At 38.4% G+C, this 21,713-nt stretch overlaps 2 protein-coding genes across 2 annotated transcripts; one reads left to right on the top strand and one right to left on the bottom strand.

Moving 5' to 3' along the window:
* The first annotated feature begins 4,460 nt into the window (after window positions 1–4,460).
* On the top strand, window positions 4,461–6,077 carry LOC120287128 (uncharacterized protein PHLOEM PROTEIN 2-LIKE A4-like). The gene is made up of 3 exons (XM_039299821.1): window positions 4,461–4,628; window positions 4,784–4,902; window positions 5,702–6,077. Exons 1-3 carry the CDS (start codon window positions 4,461–4,463, stop codon window positions 6,075–6,077), a joined length of 663 nt encoding a protein of 220 aa, XP_039155755.1.
* A 1,473-nt stretch (window positions 6,078–7,550) lies between these two features.
* Window positions 7,551–9,101, bottom strand: LOC120287127. Its single transcript, XM_039299820.1, has one exon. The coding sequence runs from the start codon at window positions 9,099–9,101 to the stop codon at window positions 7,551–7,553; it is 1,551 nt and encodes a 516-aa protein (XP_039155754.1).
* Between the last annotated feature and the right edge of the window lie 12,612 nt (window positions 9,102–21,713).

The raw sequence follows: 21,713 nt of genomic DNA, 5'->3' as shown, positions 1-21,713 counted from the left end.
ATCGATTTGTTGGGATGTCTGACCTCAGTCGAGGACACCAGTTGGTACCCGATCTTTCTCAGGAGATGCGTCGACCTTTTTCAAGGCATCGATTTGTTGGGGGTGCCTGACCTCAGTCGAGGACACCGGTTGATACCTGACCTTTCTCGGGAGATACGCCGACCTTTCTCAAGGCATCGATTTGTTGGGGGTGCCTGACCTCAATCGAGGACACCGATCGATATTTCTTGGCTCATCCTCATCTTGTGGAGCAATCATAAAAGTGGCGACTTATTCGCCGTATGGGAGATTGTACACTTTGCACATCATTCCCCATTATGCTCCCACTTGGATTAGATAATGATGATATCGTCTCATCATGTGGTTGCAATTGAGACTGAGTTGAATTAAATTCATCGCTTCTCATGTTACTCTCACTTGGACGAACTTCACTAATATCATTATCTTGATCCAAGGTTTCAAATAGTGAGTAATTTTCCCTTATTTCGCCATTCTTAGGAAATTCATCCTCTAAGAATGTGACATCTCGTGATTCAAATTCAGTTATACTCCCACTTTCCTGCTCACCTATGAACACATACCCTTTCAAGTGTTCGGAGTATCTCATTAAAATACTCTTCTTTACTTTAGGACCCAGTTTCCCAAACTTGTGAGAGGGCTCATGAGTATAGGCAGCACAAAACCCATGACTTAAGAAAAACTTAAGTCCGATTTTCTACCTGTTCATAAATCATATGGAGTGGAAGTAATTGATTTGGAAGGCACCCAGTTAAGTATATAGGCAACAGTTAACAATGCATCACTCCAAAAAGTAATAGGTAAGTTAGCATGCGCCATCATGGACCTAACCATTTCCAGTAGGGTTCTGTTTCTTCTCTCTGCAACACCATTTTGTTGAGGAGTATATGGAATAGACAACTGTCTTTCTATTCCTTTTTTACCACATAATTTTCTGAACTCATCAGATAAATATTCTCGACCTCGATCAGATCTCAATGCTTTTATTTTCTTGTATAATTGATTTTATTCCAAGTTCATAAACCTTTTGAAACAACTTAATGCTTCAGATTTATGAGAAATCAAATAGACATATCTGAATCGAGTATAATCATATATAAAAGTGATGAAATAAACAACCCTATGCCTTCTTCTCACATTCATTGGATCACAGACATCAGAATGGATTAAATGCAGAGGAAATTCAGCTCTTTTACCTTTTCCAAATGGTTTCCTTGTTGTTTTCCCTATTAAGCAATGCTCATATATGGACAAATCGACTTTTTCAATGTTGCCCAACAAGCCCTCTTTGGCCAGTCTATTCATTCGTTGTTGGCTAATATGACCAAGTCTAGCATGCCACACATTCACATCATTATCAAATGAATTAGGAGATGTAAGAAGGGAATAACAAACATTTGCATTAACATAGTCAATATATAATACAATGAAACCATCTAGAAAATAACCACAAATATAATAGTTTGTATCCAAATACAAATTTACACATCTATTATGGAAGTTCATATTAAAATCAAGCTTAACCAACACCAAAAACAGACACTTAATTTCGACGAATCTCCGGAGCATATAGAACATCATGTAGGAACAAGGTGCGTCCACCATGCATGTTCAATTGGTAGGTGTCAATCCCTTTAACTTCATCTCTGGAGTTATATCCCACATAGGTCCACTTAGTTCCAGTTGGTACTTGTCGGAATTCCACGAAGGATCCTCTATCCTTCGCTACATGATTTGTCGCTCTTGAATCTACAGCCCACAAAGGATTGGATTCAATCAATAATACAGAACTTGACACATAAGCAAAGTTCTCAAATGTACAAGAGGTGTTTACCTTTTTCGGCTCACAACAGTTGCGAGCATAGTGACCTTTCTTGTCACAATTGTAACACCTTGCTCTTGACATTTTCTTCACTTGAGGACGTTTTCCTCTCTTGTGTTGGTTAACTCTTGATTTCTTGCAATAAGGACTTGATCCTTTGCATTCCCACATATTGAACGAATCAATACGCTTGCTCTTAGAGCTCAAAGCCCTTTCTGAGCTAGAACCTACATTGCAAATATCTATTTTCGGCTCAAATGCCATTATGCGGTCCTCTACTAGCTCAAGGTGGTGCACAACATTCTCAAGATCTTCCATAACATGGTCAAGAGCTTCTAGTGCTTCTTGCTTTTCCAATATATATTGAATCTTCATATTCAATATTTCACAATTGTTGCCGTTCATATAAGCAATTACGTTCTTAGTTGCTGAAACCATCGATTCGAACACATTAGACATATATGCACGAATAATTAATGCCTATCATTTATGCATCCACTTTTTCTAGACTCATCATATCAATAAGCAATTTCAAGTAAGGTTTTAGAATCAAAATGTCACTATATTTCCAATCATCCTCCAAAAATCCTAACTTAAGATTAGTATTAATATAATTGTCTTATGCAAAATAAATTCTATGAAGTTACAAAAACTTCTATGAACTACCCGCAGCAGTCAACAATAACAGAAAACAAATAATATTTGACATCCAATAGAATAATAATGCTTTCACATAATATAACTATCAATTACACTAAGCAATATATACAGAGGAAAAAAAAATATCAACATAGAAAGAGATATCCATACTAAAAAACATCTCAAACTAATCTAAGAAATAAATAGGGAATGTTCCTTCTAATCTATCAGTCAAAATATCTGAGAAATTTGAAGGCACATTTGCCAACCATGGAAAAACTTTTGGAGAGCTTTCATGTCGCCTCCAAGGCGCATTCACTCTGCGCGATGTGGCGCTCAATCTAAGGGTTGAAGTTTTGGCTAACTCAATCCTATAATACTCTCTTACAAAAGCTACCACTAGCCTACTATAACCCGGGACCACGTTGACCTCCCATAGCCGATCTAACACTGCTTGCCATTCAGGTGGAAGAGTGTTCATCAAAGCCGGCACTTTATCAAAATCCGGCATATGATAACCATTCCAGATGATTTCCTGTATCATCTGATTGACCCTAACCACGTGTGATACTAAATCATCATCATGCCACCGATAATCAGTTAACTCTTTCATCAGCCTTTTAAGTCTTGCTTTTCCTTCATCCGTTCTCGGGATTGCAGGTATCCGTGCATAACGCATTATAATTCCTGCAACAAATGCAGAACTAAAAATGGATCACTTATAATCCATAATAAACATAATGGAAAATACATAATTTTTCATGATTCATGCAACAAATGCAAAATAAAAACAATGGATTACCTCTAACCTACACGGACATAATTGAAAAAGAAACAAATTCCTTTTTTTTTTTGTCAACGGTCAACGGTCAACGGCCAACGGTCGTCGGTCAACGGTGGTCAACGGGTCGACGAGCGGCGGGTCGGACGAATCGACCGGCACGTGTCGCATGCGTGTGTGGGCTGACGTCATGCAGACGTCAGTCGGCGCGTGCGCAGCACGCGCCAGGCTTCCACGCATGTCGGGTCGGGTCGGGTCGCCGGCCGGTGACTGGCCAACCAACGGTCGCCGGCAATGACGTCATAGATGACGTCATCCCAGTGGTTACCGACCGTTGGATGACATCATGGTGACGTCAGCACGCGTCGGTTCGCCGACCGGCGCGTGCCGGTTCGCCGGCCGACGGCGCGCAAGTGCTGATTCGCCACCGGCGCGTGGCGCCCATGCGCAGCGACTTCTAGCCACGCGTGTCGGCACGTCTGGCAGGGCACGACATATCGATGGACTCGTCTCGACGAGCTCTTTCACCCTATATTTTCAGAAATCGATTTCGACTTACAAAAACTCGAAAAAGTGGATGAACAGTGCTCGGGCGTCGGGATTTTTCGCCCCGATCTATGTCGGCCGATTATTTTCGCGAAAATTCAATCAAAAAACATGAAAGGGGTCGGGAAAACATGAACTAGGGCTTTGATACCAATGTTGGGATAGTCGGATTCCCAAAATCCGGATTCGACGCTAAATCGAACCCCTAAAACAAATGCGGAAGACAAGCCCGGGAAATTCACATGTATCACCGATCCTAAAGCACACCACGGAATCGAGCGTACCTTGTTAGTCACAGATTAAACACCAACGCCGATAAGAGGAAGAGAAAACCGATTCAGTTCGATCCGATGACGTCGATTGGCCTTGGAGGGAAGATGGCGTCGCCGTTTGCGCTCGTTTGTCTTTTTAGAGAGAGAGTGGGAGAGAAAACGTACGTTATTATGCCAAAGGGTGTTTTGTCTCTCTCTTTCCTCCCTTATATACGTTCCCTCAAAAATAGAAACGTACCCCTTCATCGTATCCCTCCATCCATGGGCCCTAATCTTGTAGGCCGGGCTTTTAGGCCCAACATGGGTGGACGGGCCAACTTAGGCACATCACCTAAAACCATCACAAAGGGCGGAAGATGTACAGGAAGGAAAGGAAGTTTCAATGAGGCCAGATGCAGAAGCCACGCAAGAAGAGAGAAGAAGGGAGAGAAGGCCTCCTCTCCTCGCCGTAACTTTTGTTAGAAAAGTGGCGAGCTTGGATTACACTATCGGCATCGAAGAATTGTGCAATCGGATCTACGGTGGGGTGTTCATGAATCCTAACAAACTGGTAATTCAACTCTCTGAATGATTTGTTTTTATCAGGAAAAACAAATATTGTAGAAACTGTGACTTTTATAATTATTTAATTTAGACGTAAGAAACGTGTAGCAGATTTGAATCTATGAAATAAATATTCCATTCACTTTTGGTGTAAAACTGTAGAAGTTCTGGGTCGACCAAGATCTCGAAAAGCATTGCTTCTTGTTGCTTGCGCAAGAGTTATCCCTCACTTGGATCGACAATGAGCAATACTGGGGTTGGATCGACCAGAAGGAAAAATGGTAACTATACTTGCTCTTCATTGTGAACGCAGAATCATTTACATGGTCGAAATCCTGTCGGTACTTGTTTGTTTTAGTAGCATGCACCGTGGATCTCAGTATTTCTTGAAATGCGTGTTTGTATTGTAAAAATGAGCGATAGAAGAAAACAATGACTGATATCAATTCATAGTTTCATCTGAAAAGGTATTCTTCGCCACTTGGTTTACTTCGAATTTATTGAGTTGTTTCAGTTTTGGATTAAAGACAAGAAAGTGTAATATAGAGAGAAGTAAATTATGTATGACGCTCACTAAGCGCCATAACTTTTTTTTTTTCAAATAATTTCATTATTATATAACTTTTCAATCAATCACTTGAATATTTATCAGAAGTGTCATGTTATATAAGATATTCGGCACTTGGATAAATGTTTTTAAGAATTATGAAACTGAAGTGATCGACTGAAAATTATAGCACTCAAGTATCATAAGAAAGTTGTAATTCTTGTGATGTCCTTTTCCCGTAATATGAAAGATCAATGAATAATTTTGTCTACCCAAATGTAAATAACAGAATCAACTTTTGTCTTTGAAAGTCTCGGATAGACCTGATTTACATTGATAGAGCTCACAGAAAACATTACCTCTATTAGAACATAGTAATAAACCAAATTGAATTGGAATAATCGAATTCTATTTGCGCTCCATCCATTATGACTAATTTTGTCTAAGACTTTTTTCTATGAACAAAAGGAAAAGAAAAATGATCTACAGGTTTCATCATTAACGAGCAAATTGTTTCAAATTTGGACTCTCAGTTTTAGCGGCGAAGTAGACATACCCGCGGCAGAGCTGTTGGAAGTATGCTGGCTAAGTATATGGGGCAAGTTTAAGACGATCATGCTCTCTCCGAAGACTCCATATGAGGTCGCATTCGTTGTCAAAATGAACGAAAATAGTAGAGGGTGGCATGCTCCAGTGAACCTAAGTCTCACCCTACCGGATGGAACCACGCAGGGACGTATCGAGAATTTGGAGGAGAAACAGAAGGGTGGATGGATAGACATCCTCGCTGGTACATTCATGACGAATCCGAAGAATGTTGGTGAGATAAGCTTTTCCTTCTCCGAAACGGGTGGTCATTGGAAGTCCGGAATCCTCATCAAAGGTGTCGTCCTTCGACCGAAAGATTAGAAATCAAATCTGTCAAAAAGTTTGGGTATGCAACGTCACTTGGAGAAAAAGATAAAGCGAGAGGTGTTGTCTAGTGAATTGATTGACACTTAATAAGTTTCTGTTGTTGATCAAGATGAAAGTGCTTGGTCGATCCAATTTCTCTGAATGAATTTTCTGGTTTATCTTATCTAGATGTTGCTATGTTTGACTAAAATGTATGAGTTTGTAAAAATACTTGTCTACCATCACACCACGGTGGTGTTCGCACGAAATTGTGCTGCAGGTCATCGGATGAACGAATATCGTTGTACTTGTAGTGATCAGACGATCCATGGCCATGACAAGAGCCAAACTTGGGTTGAGGGTTCTTCAAAGTCGAACGAGGAGGAAAAATAAAGTACACTGCAAGAACATAAACTATAAAAATAAAATGACAGGAATTGGGAGAGACTTTTTATCTGAGAAAATTACCAAAAAACGTTTTTTTGGTCGCATCCTTATACCTATTGGACTTATGTCAATTCAAGCATAAACGTTTTAATTTAACCAATTTAATTCTAAACCTTTTGACGATTTGCCAGTTCAGTCCTAAACCTTTCAATTATGTCAATTTAGTCATAAACATTTAAAATATTTAATACTAAATTGGTAAATCGTGAATATGTTTATGACTAAATTGACACAATTGAAAATTTTAATACTACATTGGCAAGTTGTCAAAAATTCTAGGACTAAATTGTTCAATTAAAAATTTTATAATTGAATTAGTACAGATGCAATAGGTTTGTGACTTTTTTAAGTACACTGTGAAAACTTTAACTAGAAAAAGTGAATGACAATAATTGGGAGAGACTTGTCATATTTAATGTAATTTCAATTTCAGTCACGCGTTTTGTTTGAATGTACTTTGTTTTTGCGTAATCTCAATTCTAATACACTTCACTTTCCGTTGCGATGTAGAATCATACACTTGTCACTCCATCCAAGTCTCATGCACTTTGCACGCTAGTGTGGATCCATGGAGCGATCTCAATTGCTCACCAAACATCTAAAGTCCAAACATCTAAAGTCGGTTCGCCTCGGCGCACGTCAATTTCCACCAACTTGTCTTTGAGTGCACTTGCAGATCTATGTTCAACAACTTTATTTTGGAACGCCTGGTGGGACATGCGGCTGGAGAGGATCATTTTGACGCCTATGGAGTCTCGTTCAATGCAATCCTTCACAGCGGTGTTCGAGTTTTGGAGCCATCCGCATGTCCTCGACAGTCTGATAAACTTTAGAAGTCTACTCGCCCCTGGCCATGTCTGGGGTCACGAGACGCTTGGATTTACATTTGAAGAATTTCTTGGCCTCGACATAGGTTTCTTGAAACTTGATGCGTCCAATCCCAGTCGGCAGCATCACAGGGTACATGACAAGGATATACAGCATGTATCGAGACAAGCACTTGCTGATCTTGGATCTCGATTTGATGTTTTCTATGATATGTCATTCGTTGTAAACCGGATTTTTCAAGCTGTCTTTGTCTTTCGGGTGGCAACACAATTCGGTTGCGATATGCGAAATAAGGATGCTTTGATCGAACTCCAACTCAATGCTCCATTTCAAACTCTCCATTCTGTTGAACTTTTCGAGCACCCTGCTTCCTCTGGTGGTCCACAGGGATTGCATTTCCGTGAAATGTGACATTAGAAGTTTCTTTAGATCTTTGGTCACTTTCTTGTGATGTTTGTAAAGGAGCTTCTCGACCTTCTCGTCAATGTGCAGATATCCAAGGAGTCGATGGCAAAAGAGGTGCTTCTCTTTGAGCGCAAAGCTCAGTAGGTTGTATTGAGCCATGTGATTGGACCATCGGCGCTGTTTAGTCAGAGGTTTCAACCAATTGATGATATCCAAGACAGCGAATTTCTTTTCCTTGATCAACCAACAAGCCGTCTTGTCAGAGAAAAGAAGAACAGCCAAAGCATAAATCTCCAGGAATATGGCCACTCCTAGCAGTACAAAGGTCATACAAAGATCAGCTATTGAGTATCGATGATCCTCGATCAGGATGAAGAGTACCAATATGATGCAGGTCGAAACCAATCCAATTATGCGGCGAGTGAAGCCCCAACTGGTATGGATTGCCATGGCCTTCGTGTAGAGCAAATCACACATCATTCCCAATTCAATCTCAATGATCTTGAAGGCCACGAGGAAATTCTTATCCTTGAGCACTGACCAACTTGTGTCGCGATCCTTGAAACTCAGCAGTAGATCTGCAAAAAGGCGTTGGAATATTTTGACCAAGCCTCTGGCTGCAAGTAATTCTCCTTGCCCACGCTTATAAAGCTTCGCTGGATCAAGTTTTTCCTCCAGAGACGAAAGATCAACACCATCCACATTGTTTTCCACGATCACATCACGGACCTCAATCACTTCATGCGGTATGACGTCGTAGCCTTCAGCCTCCATCAACTTATGTTGCTCCAATATCTTCGAATAATTAGGAGGTGGGTCGGGTATGGAGTCCCTGAACTGCTCACTGCTGGCAGCCCAGAGCACATAAACCCTTTCGCCATACTTGACGAGCCCAGCAAGAATCATCACGATGGCAAGGATGGATATATCCAGGCCAGTCCAATCCATCAGGAAGATATAAAGTGTTACTCCTGCTTGGGTGATTAGTGACAACAGGTGCCTCACCCAGAGCTCATTGTCTTCTAGGGCGTATGCCGTGATGGTGTCAGGGCCTCCTAAATGTAACAAGAGAAATGGCGCCCAGAAGGCATTCCGCTCAGTGTTTGCGTCCACACTTTGGCTGTTTATTTTCGTGAGCTTGTTTGTGATTATGCCCAGTGCATAGATAGCGACCGGATCAGCCATTAGGTAGGCCAGCCAAACGATCCCCCAGAACGAGGCGAAGCGTATGTATTTGCGGCAATTGCCTGTACAAATGAGCAGGATTTGAAGGGCGAGGCTGAGGAAAATGACACCGCAGAGCTCCCATTCTTCCCATAGCTCTTTGAAACGCAAAGAGAAGACCTGCATCACCTTCATCTGCTTCACGACGATGCCACTGCTTAAAGCAGCTGAGATGCAACACTTGTATTGGCAAAAGAATTGTGAAAGTACATCTCCCATAAAAAGAGAATAATATCATTGAATGCGCACTGGGCAAAAATGATGAATGATGTTACCTAATTAAACGGTTGCCCTCGAAAATCCAAGTAACTCCATTGATCTTTGCTTGCTGCATTAGAATATTTGCCTCCTAACAAGTTACTTATGTAGTTTCTTAAGTTGATACGTTTGAGAACAAAAGGAAATTCTCGCATTCATTCTACATTTAGTTGTTTTTCTCTTCTTCTTTTCCCCTACTTTTTTATGTTATCTGCTTTTGCTCAGAGTGTAAGTCTACTACGCCAAATAAAAAAACTTGGACATCCACAACCGATGACAAACTATATGTAGCTCGAAGTTCACTGCAGCCAAGATGAAACGAGTGTCCTTTACTTACCGATAACTGGCAATATCATGACTCGATGTGAAAATGTTGCTCCAAAGGTTTAATGAAACATCAGTCTCCTGTTGGACAAGAATCTCTAGTGCGTTTGAGAGAGAGAGAGAGAGAGAAAGAGAGAGAGAGAGAGAGAGAGAGAGAGAGAGAGAGAGATTATGGAGGAGGGTTAGAGAGGAATGATATTGAGGTATGCGACAAAAGGTTAGATATTGAGGGCTAGGAACGCTCCATGAGAAAGTATAAAATTATGCACATAAATAAGTCCTCTCTGTCTCTGTCTAGTTGCCCAGTGGAAACATAACGAATTCACCAAAAGGACCATCAGAAAAGGAGGCCGATGAAGCCAATCGTTTTTTATGACTGAGAGTCGTAATAATGAAAGTTTATGACTTGATTATTGCACATTGTAAGGTCGTCGTTATACAACAACGGCAACTTTAAGTCAATATATTTTGTCTTTACATGTTGTGTTGCATGAGAAAGTATAAATTATTTGTCTTTACATGTTGTGTTGCATGAGAAAGTATAAATTATGCAATAAATAAGTCCTCTCTGTCTCTGTCTAGTTGCCCAGTGGAAACATAATGAATTCACCAAAAGGAATATCAGAAAAGGAGGCCGATGAAGCCAATCATTTTTAATGACTGAGAGTCGTAATAATGAAAGTTTATAACTTGATTATTGCACATTGTAATGTCGTCGCTATACAACAACGGCAACTTTAAGTCAATATATTTTGTCTTTACAAGTTGTGTCACATGCTTTAAAGAATCTTTTGTTTCTGTAATTTTCTTATACTTAAACTAAGTCAACACGGAATCAAGAGCAGGCTCTTTGATGCATGGGCTAAAGTGCGCGTAGATAAACATTTTGCCAAATTATTGACCACTAACTAAATTGTAGATTGATATTTAAAAAGGAGTGAAGTCTTGGTCATTAACAAAGGACGTGGAAGTTGGCACGACAATTTAATTGAAGGAGGTTGCCATGTAGTTTGGTGAATTTCAAATGCCTTTCCTAATCGTGGCCCTAGAGTAGACGCGAGATTCAATAAGCACATGTGCTTGGTTCCTGAATGGCGGTTGAGAATGGATGCTTTTTTTTTTTTTTCTTTTTTATTAGAGATAAGTGAAGCAAAAATCCTAAAACTTGTCACGAATATACAATTGAGTCCTAAAACTTGTCAAATTATTTCAATCGAGTCCTAAAATTAACACCATTAGTTTTTTTAACGGAAAATGCTGACGTGACATTTTAAATAATTTTTCTTTTTTTCAAATGGCTTTTTTAATTATTTTTTATTCAATTTTAAAAATAGATTTAAAAACTAAAAAGAAAAGTTAAAATTTATTTTTAAAAATTGTTTTTTAAAAATAAAATAAAATTAGCGGCTCCAAGCGAGGGCCAACGAGGTGTTGACCAAGGCAGGCGACGCCGCTGGCCCCCGTGAAGGCCGGTGGCGACTCGCCCAGGGTAGGTGATGGTCGCTGGCCCCTCACGAGGGCCGGCGTGCCCAAATCCGGGCACCCTCGCTCGAGCTTGGCGAGGGTCACCGGCCTCGCCGTGGGCCGGCAACCATCACCGCCCCTCCGGCAATGGGCGGCGGCGGGCCATTTTTTTTTTTAACAATTTTTAAAAATAAAATTTAACTTTTCTTTTTAGTTTTAAATCTAATTTTTAAAAAATTGAATAAAAATAATTTAAAAAGCCACCTAGAAAATAAAAATTAATTTTAAATGCCACGTTAGCATTTTCTGTTAAAAAGTCGACGGCGTTAACTTTAGAACTCGATTGAAATAATTTGATAAGTTTTAGAATTTGATTGCACTTTTTGCAAGTTTTAGGATTTAATTGCATTTTCGTGACAAGTTTTAGGACTTCTATAGCTATTATCCCTTTTTATTAATACTCTCTTTGAACTTTACAATAGGGCCCCCAATTTTGAGTCATAGCTACCCTACACCATTCGGAATCCAAAGGTTCAATATTGGCAAGCCCGTTACCATAGCTTCACCAATGTTCTACTAATTAAAAGGCCTCTACATACGAGATATATCGCAACTAGACAACATAGCACAAGTTGCTCAAAGGTTCCATCAAAATATAGACACTTGTTGGCTTGGGAGCATGATTATCGGGAGCAAGGAAACTACCAAGATTTGCCATATTAACATATATTTATGCTCAAAAGTATAGCACTTCAACAAACAAGCAATGAAGCCTTGATACTAATTGTTGAGACTAACAAGGCACTCTAAATGGGAAAGTTGAATAGATTGAGTGAGGTTTTTATAAACTTCTACGGAATATCAAAGTATCGGCACTCTAGATGGCAACAAGAATAGATTAGCATGTGTGATGCTAGTAAGTAAATTAGAGGAAAATGATAGATTATACAACGCTATGTAGTGGTTTGGCTTTATATTTAAACCTAGTCCATTTCCAACTAACAGCCTTAACAGCAGTTGAATTCTACTAATAATTAGCAAATCGAGTTACAACCGACTAGTGTTGTTACCTTAACACAATTGATCACACTACTAGGACACACACACTTGCACTCACACTTGTACATTTGCCTAGATATTATTACACTGCTTCAAAACTTCAGAGAGACGCTCTGAACAAGATCAGAAAGGATGTTAAAGCTCAGAGCACAATAACAATATTACTCATGTCTAACCCTCTTCACAGCTTCACTACTCTTTATATACAGAGGTCTTCAATTTATCCATTGGAAACCTTCAAGAACAATCATCTAGCCGTTTGAGAGTCATTGGAGTGCTTGATTAGAATTAGGTTTAATCCTACAGTCGCTTCCTCTGATCGACACAAGTTTCTCAAAATGGTTTCTATTGGACCTGTCTTGTCTTTGACGCAAAAAAAAAAAAAAAAAAAAAATGTCAACTGCTTTTCTTATGCCTTACCTGGCTTTCAACTGTGCAATTCAAGACCACAACAACTATCTTCTGGACTACCAACGGTCATCTTCTATGTCTATCTTACCATCATCAAAGCCAATACATCAAACATTGCAATCCGATACCTCACCATCAGCAAGTGTAGATTGTGAATGACTTGGTTGAACATCTTCAATGATGATAACAACCAAAGTGGCGTGTCTCGACAGGTCCACTGACTCTTTTGTTTCTATCAATATCCAAAGACTTACAAGAATACTTTCCTCAATAGAAGTACCTCCGAGCAACCATTCTAATGGGTGCTTGTTCACTTAAATAGTTATAGGCTTGATTCTAGTCTTTACTGATGCAAAAGAACCACTAATAACTCAAAGTTACCATTTGTATGCATCTTGAAAAATTAGTACCTAAGACAATTGGGTAATCATCCAAATTCATAGGGACGTTTTCCTAACAATTATATGATAAATCGCATTGCTTTTTGAATAGTCTAATTTTTTTAAAATAAGTACAAGAACAATCAATTATAGGAATAGAAAAGATAAGATTTGAATATTATTTTTTAAAAATAATTTTTGTATCACTTGAGATAATTAATCGATATATTTAAATAATTTTGTAGATTATAAAAATATTTTTTGTTCATTTATTTTTATAAACTATATGAATTATTTTTAAAATATTTTTTTGGCGAAATAAAAGGGATCTAAAATTAATAAGGTAATTTTTTAATTCGATTCTTTATGGAAATCGAATCCTGATCTCGAGAGCGGCGTCGTCGATCTTCCTGCCCTCGTCGCGAAGCGGAAGGAGCAGAAGGGCGTTCCGAGAAGTCGCAGGCGAATGGGCTCCCGGCGGCGGTCCATCGGTTCATGAGAGCATCCCGCCGCCGCGCGCTGTCTCCCTTCCACCTCCACCTCCTGCTCGCGTTCGCCCTCGTCGCCCTGCGCGCGCCTGTCGTGCACCTCCCCGTCGCGGGCACCCCCGGTGGCGGCGACTCCACCCCCGCCCCCCGCCACAGCAGCCGCCGCGATCGCGAGATCTCGCGCCGGGCGACCTCGGAAGCATGTCCAAAGCCTGGGTTTACGCCGACGTCAACGTGATCCGGCCCAAGGAGTACTGGGATTACGAGTCCTCGCGGTGCAGTGGGGGTAATCGTCGTGATTGTATAGGGGTTTCGGTTTCGCTCATCTGAATTGTCGAATGGCGGATAGCTTGAGCTTTCAATTTAGTGTTTGGCGATGCATTACGAGAACCTATCGCTGTGATTTGTACTATATCCTTCTATTGTATGGGATGCTTTCAGATTTTTCCTAGATGAGTAAGTTCTCTTAATCTTTCTTTTTTTCTGTGATTAACAGCTTTCATTGTTGGATTTCTCAAACTCTTCATGTACCACAAGATTACAAAACTTTTTTCATTTTAATTGTACATAGTTAAATTTAGAGTCTCTAAGTGAGTTTCTTTGTAACATGTTTTGTCATATAAAATCTGTTACCACGGATTAAAAACTAGTTATATAACAATTTAATTAAGAAAAGTCACACATACACAATTAATAGATTGGTTTTTATATACCTTTTATACAGTATTCAAATAAAGAAGCTAGCGAAAATTATTAGGGAAAAGAATGAGACTAATATCGATTTGGTCTTGCAATTCATTAGATCATATTTTTGGTTGATTGGTAACCGGCAGCAGGATTTTACCTAACTCATTCTAGTGTGCATTCGCAAATTAAAATAAAATTAATACCCTGTGGTTTTTATTTAAGACTGAAAAGTCAACCACCCATAATGAAAGACCGCAAAGTCTACTTTCGACAGGCACCCCTTCTCTTCTCATCCTTTCTCACAATATTGTGAGATTCGAGACATCTTCTTGAATTGAAACAGGTGAAGTCCGCTGCAAGAAACTCAATGGGGAGAACATGGAAGAGAAAACAAAGGGCGGAAGATATACAGAAAGGAAAGGAAGTTTCGATGAGGCCAGATGCAGAAGCCACGCAAGAAGAGAGAAAGAGGGGAGAGAAGGCCTCCTCTCCTCGCCGTAACTTTTGTTAGAAAAGCGGCGAACTCGGATTCCACTATCGGCATCGAAGAATTGTGCAATCGGATCTACGGTGGGGTGTTCATGAATCCTAACAAACTGGTAATTCAACTCTCTGAATGATTTTTTTTTTTTTTTTTTTTTTTTTTATCAGGAGAAACAAATATTGTAGAAACTGTGACTTTATAATTATTTAATTTAGACGTAAGAAACGTGTAGCAGATTTGAATCTATGAAATAAATATTCCATTCACTTTTGGTGTAAAACTGTAGAAGTTCTGGGTCGACCAAGATCTCGAAAAGCATTGCTTCTTGTTGCTTGCTCAAGAGTTATCCATCACTGGGATCAACAATGAGCGATACTGGGGTTGGATCGACCAGAAGGAAAAATGGTAACTATACTCGCTCTTCATTGTGAACACAGAATCATTTACATGGTCGAAATCCTGCCGGTACTTGTTTGTTTTTAGTAGCATCCACCGTGGATCTCAGTATTTCTTGAAATGCGTGTTTGTATTGTAAAAATGAGTGATAGAAGAAAACAATGACTGATATCAATTCATAGTTTCATCTGAAAAGGTATTCTTCGCCGCTTGATTTACTTCGAATTGTTTAAGTTTTGGATTGATATGGACGTTTTGCCCAAAGACAAGAAAGTGTAATATGGAGGGAAAAGTAAATTATGCATGACACTCCCTAAGCGCCATGAATTTTTTTTTTCAAATAATTTCATTATTATATAAATTTTCAATTGATCACTTGAGTATTTACCACAAATGTCATGTTACATAAAATATTCGGCACTTGGATAAACGTTTTTAAAAAGTATGAAACTAAAGTGATTGACTGCAAATTATAGCACTCAAGTATCATACGAAAGTTATAATGCTTGTGATGTCCTTATCTTGTAATACGAAAGATCAATGAATAATTTTGTCTACCTAAATGTAAATAATAGAATCAACTTTTGTCTTTGAAAGTCTCGGATATACCTAATTTACATCGATAGAGCTCGCATAAAACATTACCTCTATTATAACATAGTAATAAACCAAATTGAATCAAAATAATCGAATTCTATTTGTGCTCCATCCATTATGACTAATTTTGTCTAAGACTTTTTTCTAAGAACAAAAAGAAAATAAAAATTATCTACAAGTTTCATCATTAATGAGCAAATTGTTTCAAATTTGGACTCTCAGTTTTAGCGGCGAAGTAGACATACCCGCGGCAGAGTTGTTGGAAGTATGCTTGAGGCAAGTTTAAGACGATCATGCTCTCGCCGAAGACTACATATGAGGTCACATTCATGATGAAAATGAACAAAAATAGCAGAGGGTGGCATGCTCCAGTGAACCTAAACCTCGCCCTACTGGATGGAACCACGCAGGGACGTATTGAGAATTTGGAGGAGAAGCGGAAGGGTGAATGGATAAAAATCCTTGTTGGTACATTCATGACGAATCCGAAGAATGTTGGCGAGATAAACTTTAGGCTAGTTTGTGCATGAAATTAGGCCATGTCATCTTCATGAAAATTGTTCTAAATGCTTTGATTTTTGTTGTTAAATAATTGACTTTTCCAAATTGCATCTTTCAAAAATACTTTGGTATATGTGATGTTTCCCAAAAACAATTTCTAAGATATTCATTTCCAAAGCTCGATTTGGCTTAAGGAAGAATCATGGTTTGGACCGTATTCAAAATACCTATGACTCTTTGTAAGTGCATTTATGCAAGCCCTGAGCTAGCCTTAGCAATTGAATGTATTCCATAATCTAGATATTCCTTAATCTTAAATATTTTTAAATCTCTTTAAAATTCTATTTGACATTGTGAAAAGTCACGGTTTAAATTGTATTCAAAATACATGCAACGCTTGTGAGTGAACTTATACAAGCCTTAAGCTAGTCTTGGCAATTGAATGCCTTTCATAGCCGAGACATCACTCTATCTCAAAACTTTTTGTGGATGATTTCGAAAAATGTCTTTGAAACATCACATATATCCCCACGCACACAATTATGTCATTCATTTAGAAGTATCTATGTTTGCGATTGGTGCATGCTTTTGGTAATAAGTGATCCGTCAACGGCTCACTCATTTGTTTGATTCGTTAAGAAATAAAGTCCAAAAGACATGTATGCATGTTTAATTCCACCAAAAGTATGTGATTTCTAGATGAATGATAGGGTCGATGCATGATATCAAGGGAAATCCTAGAATCACATAGACTGCTTCATTAGAGACTTATAAGTGTTATCAGTCATGCGGATAATATAATTGGTCGATAGTGGCTATAAGTCACATAAAATGAATTGGGTAGGTGTCTTAGAAGGAATTACGCATGAAAGACAAAGGTTGACCCCGAGACTCAAATCTAATTTGTGAAATTGAATTTCTTTTAGAGTTTACCTTGGTATGATGTCATGTTGTTTTGATGTGGATGCTTGTTTCTTTCTATTGTATGTACCTAGTTATATAGTTTTTGAGACTAGGTTTAGATTGGGATCCTAAAGATAAAGAGGACATGAAGATGGTGAAAGTCGATGTCCATTTCGATTGTTATTATGTACTATTCATTCCCAACATATGTCTTGGGTTCCTTTTGTTGTACAAAGCTTGATGAGTTGCGAGTTCTCTTTTCTTCTTTTCCTTTTCATTTGTTTTTTTCTTTTATACTTTTTCTAGGAATGTATGGTAGATTTACAATTTTCCTTGTTTGTTTATCTACTACTTTGCAATTTTCAATTCAATTGAATGCTTTCTTTTCATTTTCCTTAGAAATAGAATTGCATGAAAACGACCAATCACACATGATCGCTTAGTTTAAGACTAATAATCCCAAAAATGTAAGAAAAAATGCGTCAACATGTTAGGTAAATACAACATGCTGTTTAGGTATCGAAAATGTACTCATAGAAATATTAGCGTAACCCAACTTCTTAGACTTAGATGTCTGACTATATAGGAAACGAGGGAACACTCTCAACCCTCAATTGGGTTTCTAGCTGACCCCCCCCTAAAACAAGGCTAGTAGCGACTCCCGTCTTGTTTCTAGGATGTCTTAAAAATTAGATCGTATAAATAAACCCGTCGCGTGGGATACGGGTCTTGATAAGACTCACCATGGTTTAGCATACCCGCATGTGTAAAACTCTTAATGGATGAAGTGATGCCATCCTTAGAGAAGAGAGTACCAGAGAGAGAGAGCTACCATGCTAAAGGTACCCTTAAATCTAATATTCACACCCAACCTCCTTTCTCAAGGTGTGTTGCAGGTGTGGTTACGGGTCTTGACACTCCACCGTCACACAGGGTATGAGTTTGGAAGAACTCGCGACCTTGTAGAGGGAACTCACAAGAGGTTCGATCTAATAGACAATGTGATGACGTCTTTGGAACGCTAACCGTGAGAGAACTCTCATAGTCAGGTACCCTAAATCCGACCTTTCCCACTTCCTTTCCTCATGAGAGGGATCGGGCGGTGAGATCGGATCGAGACACATGAAAATTGTGAAATTTGAATATGACGTAAGGTTAAATGTGATAAATAAGTTTGGTTAAGACATTTAACCTTGGATCGATGTACAACAAATCACACAAATTCAATAACATTGATAGGTGACTCATCATTAGGAAACACTTATGACAAAATGCATGACAATTTTAGTTGTAACATATCAACTTGGTGTAAGGTTTTCACATGACAAATGATCTTCAAATGAGGCATATCATACATCATTATGAAGCTTGTGATATACTCTAAGTATGTCTAGAAGGCATCATATGCCAATTTCTCTCTTAAGGAGCTCAAACAAAAACGTTTTTATAGGTACATGATCAGCCACAATTGCAGCGGGGGTTGCATAGAACGTGAATTTTTTCAATAATCTAATGACATGGTAAAATTCTACAAAATTCCTACATGAGAATGCGATGTCATGATTGTTATTTGCGCAGACATCAAAGTCTAGTTTGGTTCACAAAAACCTACACGAAAAAGAGAATACAAGACAATGCAATCAATGTTTGAAATTGCAACAGTTTGAACATGTCTTCACACAAACGATTGACCTAGTAAACGATGATAATTTGGCACAATTATACCTAGTTAGAAATCTTGTGATGCATTCTACGACTTTTATGAATGATAGAAATCTAATTGAACAAGTTTACTACCTCATTTTAGAACAAATAAGATTCGGATAGGGCAAAATAGTAGAGTGATGATTTTTTTGAAGATTTTCCTAATCAAATCTACTCCAAAAATTCTAGAAAAAAGATATGTAATGACCAACATAGTTTTCTACAACTTTCATGAAAAAACTATCTTCAAAATCAAATCACAAAAATCGGTAAAAAAATCAGCAAATAGACAACACTTTCAAAAGTCAAAACAACCAAAATAACACATCAATTCCAACAGAAATCATCCAACTTTCAAGATAGATTTCAAGTATCAAAAACACTCTGTTCAGGGCTTGTACATATCAAATCGAAGCTTATCAAATGTAGATCAAATGTCTAGAACACTTCAAAGCCAAATAACGAGGTTTAGGAACTTCAATCAGCCCCAACAAAACTTATGTTCAAAACCTATCAGAACTAAGTAAACATACAAATCATGTCTCAATCTCATCTTCAATCATCACAACATCATCAAATTTCATCATGTAACATCTAAATTATAGATCTAAACATAAGATATAGACCTAGGGTTCAAATCCGAGCCTCGATCGACTAACTCGATCTTGCCTCATTGGATTCAAGTTTCAGATATCTACCTTTGCAAGATTCCCCAGCCACCGTGAGCTTGGGGATACACTTGAGGAAGGATTGGCGGTGGCGGACCATGAAGGACCACTGCTAGTCGTTGGTTGGAGTGGATAGAACTACTTATTTAACCATCGGCTTATTTGCGAGTCTTGAGCTTCAATCGGTAGATCGACTTGGATGGACGGTTCCAACAACCACCAGAGTCAGTAGTGGCTTTGATTGGCACCGAGGGAGAGAGAGGGAGGCTAGAAAAGGTGGCACGGTGCCAAGGGCTGCTGGTGAGGGGCTGTGAGTTAGTGGTGAATGCAACCGCACACAAGAGAGAGGGAGGAGAGAGAAATGGTGGGAAGATGAGGGAGAGAGAGAGAGAGAGAGAGAGTTTTCGAGAATTTACCGATATAGAAAATGTGTAAAAATGAACCTCCCTTAAGTTTTGGATGGAAAATGCTTATGTACTTTCCCTTTGAGATCAAATCTCGGCCGTCGGTTTGATCTAACAAATCGAAACTTGATTGAATTGTCTAATTAAATCCGTTAGGGGTTAATCAAATTCAAAATGTATCACATGATCATCTAGATGATGTCGATGTATCAAAATCGAAGTTTAAACCGAATCTACGATTAAGGCCTAATTATGGGCAATTTTATAATTTCACAAAATTCGGGAATTTTTGCAAAATATGGGAAGTTGAGGGGCAAAGGAATAAAATATATGTGACGTTAAATCCAAGGTTGGTTGCGGACCATCGAGAGCCGGTCGGCGGATGGCCGAACTAGCCTCCTCGCCAGTGGTCAATTGGATCGATCGGACCGATCCAAGCTAGTTCAACTGATTCAGCGATCCTTTGGGCAGCTTGGTCCTTGGGGTTCTAGATTCTATGCAATTTAGTCCCTAGAATGAAAACTTGCCCAATTTAAGAAAAACAGTCCCATTTTTAAGAAATTAGGCCAATTAAACCATATAAATGCAATCTAGTAATTTTCAATTGACCTAATTGCTTGATTAACATGAAAAATATTGGACCTACACCATGGGTACATGCAATTGGACTTTTTAGGCCAAATTGGACAATTTCACTTAGTTTCTTGATCGAAATCACAAATTAATTAAAATTGAATTCAATTAATATTGTGAGGCACCTAGTAAATCAACTGCCCATATCTATGGTGACCTATTGTATCCAAATTTACTTTGAATTAGTGAGACAACTTTTATGCCAAAAATGAATCAAGGTTTAATGATGAAATTGCGCCTTGATTTGCAAAATTGAACCTTAGTCTCAAATGGGTCAAGTTCAATTTCTTTAATTGAAGTCTGTTAGCTTGGTTTTCCTATGTTCAAGAAGGCTAAATTCATTAAATTGAAAAGTTCCTGAATGAATTTACTAAAACAAACCTTGAATTCAAACTTATCTCATGAAAATGAGTGGAAAGGAAGTGTCAGTTCATCACTTATGAAGAATTGATTTGAATCCCTAATTAAGGCTAAAAGTGACAATTCACATTTTAACATGATCATTCTTGAAACTAAATAAATGATAAATGTGTGATGGTCCCTAGATCAAATGTCGTAAAAAGAATTAAACTTAATTATGACTAGAACATAAGTAATTTTATTTTTGGTTAATTTTAAACATAAAACAAAAAAATTCAAAAAATAAGGTTTTTAATTGATTTTCACAAGACTTTCGACGCTAAATTCAAATTGAAACTAAAATGAAATGATTTGTGGATTTTTACTTTCCCAATTTTTTTGGTCAAATGGTTGAACAAAAGTCAACTATTTAGTTGATTTTTTTCTAAAATGTTGATTTTTGAATCAAATATTTGAAATTCTTGAAAATTAATTTAGCTAAAGTGAAATTATGATTATTTAGAATCTTTTTGTACAAAAAGTCAACTTTTGACCTAGGGTTAACTTTTTGTCAAAGAGTTGACGAAAAGGTCAACCCAAAAGTCAATCATTGCAACAATTTGACTTTTGGGTTTTCGATGGAAATGAGTGGGAAATTGTTTAACAATGACAACACATCAAAATGAAATGAAAAACAACATTTTTTTTTTTTGTTTGAGAAATGGGTTTTTTCGTTATTAGAGGTGCTAATCTTGATTTTTTTAACCTTTAATGACATGTCGGCTAAAAATCGTGTCAACAATATATATTATGTACAGATTGATCTAGGTTGGACCAACTCTAAACTTCTCGGACCAAGGATCAACCTCGTATCGTGCAAGGTCTAGGGGTCCCAAGACCAATGACCGACCTTGTTCCCCGGGAACCAAACTAGGATCGACCGGGTTGAGCCGATCCCAAGCCCTAGTTCATTGATGCTTTGGGCCAAGGTTCCTTGGCCCACCTCTATAGATCGAGTCGAGGCACTATAGAGTCAAGCACGGGCAC

The sequence above is a fragment of the Eucalyptus grandis genome, chromosome 8, assembly GCF_016545825.1.
Source record: "Eucalyptus grandis isolate ANBG69807.140 chromosome 8, ASM1654582v1, whole genome shotgun sequence".
Lineage (NCBI taxonomy): Eukaryota > Viridiplantae > Streptophyta > Magnoliopsida > Myrtales > Myrtaceae > Eucalyptus > Eucalyptus grandis.
The sequence above is the reverse complement of the archived record's forward strand: the minus strand, read 5'-3'. Positions and strand labels throughout refer to the sequence as shown.